This window comes from Cavia porcellus, unplaced genomic scaffold (assembly GCF_034190915.1).
Source record: "Cavia porcellus strain 051 isolate PalLab524CR breed Dunkin Hartley unplaced genomic scaffold, mCavPor4.1 scaffold_13, whole genome shotgun sequence".
In the NCBI taxonomy this organism is placed as follows: Eukaryota; Metazoa; Chordata; class Mammalia; order Rodentia; family Caviidae; genus Cavia; species Cavia porcellus.
In genome coordinates this window covers 5,889,127-5,893,359 of record NW_026947496.1, presented here as the reverse complement: position 1 = coordinate 5,893,359, position 4,233 = coordinate 5,889,127, and the positions used below count along the sequence as shown (strand labels likewise).

General features: G+C 40.0%; 1 protein-coding gene across 1 annotated transcript; it reads left to right on the top strand.

Annotated features, from left to right (window-relative positions):
* Positions 1–2,207: 2,207 nt before the first annotated feature.
* Cavporv1r656 (vomeronasal 1 receptor cavPorV1R656) lies at positions 2,208–3,146 on the top strand. Its single transcript, NM_001167434.1, is given in 1 exon segment — positions 2,208–3,146. A coding segment is annotated over 1 exon segment (939 nt).
* The last annotated feature ends 1,087 nt before the right edge of the window (positions 3,147–4,233 follow it).

Genomic DNA, 4,233 nt, shown 5'->3' with positions numbered 1-4,233 from the left:
AGGTGAGTAGTCCTCACCAGGTCCATTTACTCACATCAAATTGTCTTCAGATGTTCTCTCAGAAGCCTAAAGCTTACCTGTCTCTGCCTGAGCAAGAAGTTATTGAGAAGATCTGTGAGCCTCAGGACCCTCACTCTTCCTGAGTTCTTTAAAATGCCAGCACCTCAGGTAAAAAGGGGTCAACAAGCACAGAAATCACTACTGCAGCCATATCAAGCCATTTCTGTCCCTGTGTGCAGCTTTGACAGCACCGGGGAGCTGGTGTGTTGGCCTTTGCATAATGCTTCCTCTTTGCATGTCTTGAGCAACCAGGAAGCTTTAGGTGCCTTTGAGTTTCTGTGAAAAATTGTTTTGTTATCCTCAGATTACCCTTGCACTAGGACTCTGTCAGCATCATAATCTCTTATGAAATGTGGATGTTTCATGTTTGGTGCAATTCTGTTCTTCAATAGGGGCTAACTATGTGACTCTTCACCATATTGTGTATTCCTTTAGCGCCTTACTATTTAGTGTAATCTCTGCGTGTAGGTATAAGTCTCCTTAAGCTAACACATAAGATATGTTCATATCCACTCAAGTTTATTATATGTATGGGGACAGGGGACAACTAACTATTACTACAAATGAAAATTACAGTTTCTTTTTGCAGACTTGCAACCATGGAGCCCCGAGTTTGCAAGCTTCAATGGCAGGAAATAATTTGCTTTAGTTTTATTCTACTGCTGTGAAGCAAAGAGCATTAATTTCAGTGTTTTACTCATGAAAATTGGACCTGAGATAAATACTTCCCAGGTCATGCTTAGTGAGAATTCACTTACTTCTCTTAGGATGTTTTGATAACAGTGAGAATAAGATGTCACTCCTGAGTGTCTGACATCAGAGGTTATTGTGTCTCAGAGCTTTGGATTTTGAGGAAAGAAGGAGGGAGCTGGTGAAAATAGGGAGACTTGGACCAAAGACACAGAAACAAAAACAAAAGGAAAGCATTAAAATGTCTTCAGGATGTTGTGATGCATTAATCACAATGGTGTTTAACAAATTCCAGTCTCTGACTGAACACTCGAGCAGTTCATATTCTAGATTTACCAGCCAGTGCTGCTGAGCTAGGCACACCTTGTATCCTATTTTATTCTGTGCTAGCCAGTAAACAAAGTATCCTGTTTCTATGCTGCTCTGAAGTAGAGAATTTTCTGCTTGTCTCTTGAGGGCAAAACAAGAACTGACAGAGAAGTGATGGGAGGGGTCACTGTGCTCTGTGGTGTTCACCTGGAGAAGCTGAGCAACTTGGAAGACAGCAACACACACCATATTAACCACTGCCAATGTCCTATAACCCTGTTCAGTAACCTTCTTACTATTTCTGTCTCTTTAAATAAAAAAAAGCTGGTATCCTGTAAGCATCACACCATCTGGAGCCAATCTTATGGTCAAACCTACTTCTGTGTACCTTACATTCTCAGCGGCTTTCAGTGCAAAGAAATCTAACAGAATCCCTTAGTTTTCTGTAGGAAGGAGAGGACACAGTGTGACATAAATTTCTCTGTCACAAAGTGGCACTGCAGATCCTAGTTGTGAACAGATAAAATCCTCTCAAGGTCTGAAATACACATACCAGCAGCTTTAGCTGAGAAAGACCAAAACAGCACTACAGTTAGTGCACTCATGGGAAAAAGAAGACACAGAAGAAGCAGCTGCAAAGTTAACAGAAACATGGTTTCCATGGTCACACCACAGGTGTCAGATATTGTGATTGAGTGACAACATTTTATACCGCGCATGGTCTTTTGAAATCAAATGATGAGAATCGGATAGAATTAAATGCAAGCATAGGAAGCCATCCTGCCTGGAGAGATTTCAGTTTCAGTTAAGCAATATTTCTGTTGAACATAGGTAAGTACATAGATATTTGAACAACAAGAAGGACTTTACAACTTTGGAGGTAAACACAATCTGGCTTATTAACTTCTAGTTGTGAATACAAGTCCCCAGACTGGCACTACAATTCACCAGGAATGAGCTGCAGGAGTGAGCAGCAAAATGTACAGAGTCCTTTCAACAGAATCTGCATCTTTGCACAACACTGCTGTCTCTCACAGGCCAGAAAATTGCTGAGACTGTGTGTTACAGACACATATGTGTCATTATTACTGAAGCTTTCCTCAGAAAGCTATGCATGTGCTGGATCCATTTTGCCTGTTAGGTTAGAAATGCCATCTAACACTGTCAGGGGAGCAATCTCTGCCTCGCTAACTGGACTTGGCACTATGGGGAACATCTTTGTTTTTGTGAAGTATGTGCTCATATTTGGAGGCAGTGAGATGAAACCTATACATCTCATTCTCATCCATTTGGCTGTTACAAATACCATGACTCTGCTTTCCAAGGGAGCGCCAGAGACCTTAACAGCTTTGGGTGTGCGAAACTTCCTTGATGACACAGGCTGTAAGACTGTTGTTTACTTGTCAAGGATGGCCCGGGGCCTCTCCATCTGCACCACTGGTCTCCTCACAGTGGTCCAGGCCATCACCATGAGTCGCAGACACTCAGGGTGGAGGAAGCTCCAGCCCAGGTCTTCATGGCACCTCCTTCCCTTGTGTCTTTTCTTTTGGATTCTCAATTCCTCCATAAGCCTGAACTTACTCCTTTACATCACAAGTACAAGCAAAAATTCATCAAAAGGGAATATGAACCGTAGTCCCTGTCTTTTACAACCAGAAAACCTAAAAGTGAAATGGACATTTGTTGCAGCCATGGTAGTAAGAGATGTCATGTTTTTGGCCACCATGGGCACAGCCAGTGTGCACATCATCTTTCTTCTCCACAAGCACCACCAGCGTGCTCTCTGCCTACAGATCTCCAAGTTACTCCACAAAGCTGCCCCTGAAGTCAGAGCCTCTAAAAGTGTGCTCCTTCTGATGCTCTGCTTTGTTTTCTTCTATTGGACAGATTTTGTTTTTTGTCTCTTTATTAATTCCTTCCATGATAATTCCATTTTAGAAGATATTTGGAATTTTATGACCCTTGGTTATGCGATTGTCAGCCCATTAGTTCTGATTCACAGAGATGGACACCTGACCGAGTGCAGGCGAGCTCTGTGGAACACAGGGGGCACTGAAAAGCTGTGTATTCCTTGGCCCTTTCCTTAGGTAAGTTGGAAGTAGCTATCAGTTTTACTGTGCTGTAGGTAATTAAAAAATCCCCTGTAAGTAGAGAAAATGTCCAGTTATATTCTCGTTTCTTTCTAGACACTGGTGAGAGCTCTGAGTTGACTGAATCCTCAGCTGTGTTCTCACTGCACAGACTGCAGCCCTGCAGAACGCAGCTCATATGGAACCTGAATTAAAAACATACATTGCAGTACTGTTTCCAAAGCAATCGTAAATATATTGTAAAAAGGGCATTTTGCTTGATAGTTGAAAACACCCATGAATGCCTGCATGACAGAGGCTTGTGCATTAAACCTGGAAAAGAAAGGGACGTGTGAACTGTGAAGCTATGTGATGAGGTCACTTAGGTTCTATCTGTAACTAGCATAAAATACTGTAAGTACCATTACTGAAAATGGAATGCCATATTACATTCAGTTGTATTGTGATGACTTTATGAGACTGTTTACAAATGAATGTAATCAGAAGATTAGTTGTTTCGTTAGAGAGAAAGCATATAATTAAAGACGTAGTAGAATAACATTTTTTTCTAGATTAGAAGAATTGCAAATCATTTCAACTTTTTTAAGGATATTAAAGAAACATTAATGTTAATGGTTTATTTCAAGATATCATTTTTGAAAGTCTTTATGGTGTTCAGCACCAAAAGTAATTTTTATATTAAGAATTTGCTTTTTAATTTTCTTAAATTTGAACAAATATACATGTCTAAAAATGCATAATTTTGTTAAGACTTTCTATCAACCCAGTACAACTATGTTATACTATTTTCCTGATTACACATATTCATACTAAGAAATACTACAACTGAGATAGAGAGAAGCTGCTGGGTTGTGAAAATTCCCTCTTCTATTTCCCTTCAGGCCTCTCACATGTCTGGATCTTACTTCTCTAGTAGATCAGGCTGAGTCCTTTTTAGTCCTGATTGGTTGTACCATGTCTACAAAGATTTTAAACAAATAGTTAATGTTATTATATCACTCCAATAGTTTTACAACTGTTATCTTTTTCATACAACTATAGTAAAAAGTCTCCATATTTTCATAGATTTCCTATAGCAGTCTTT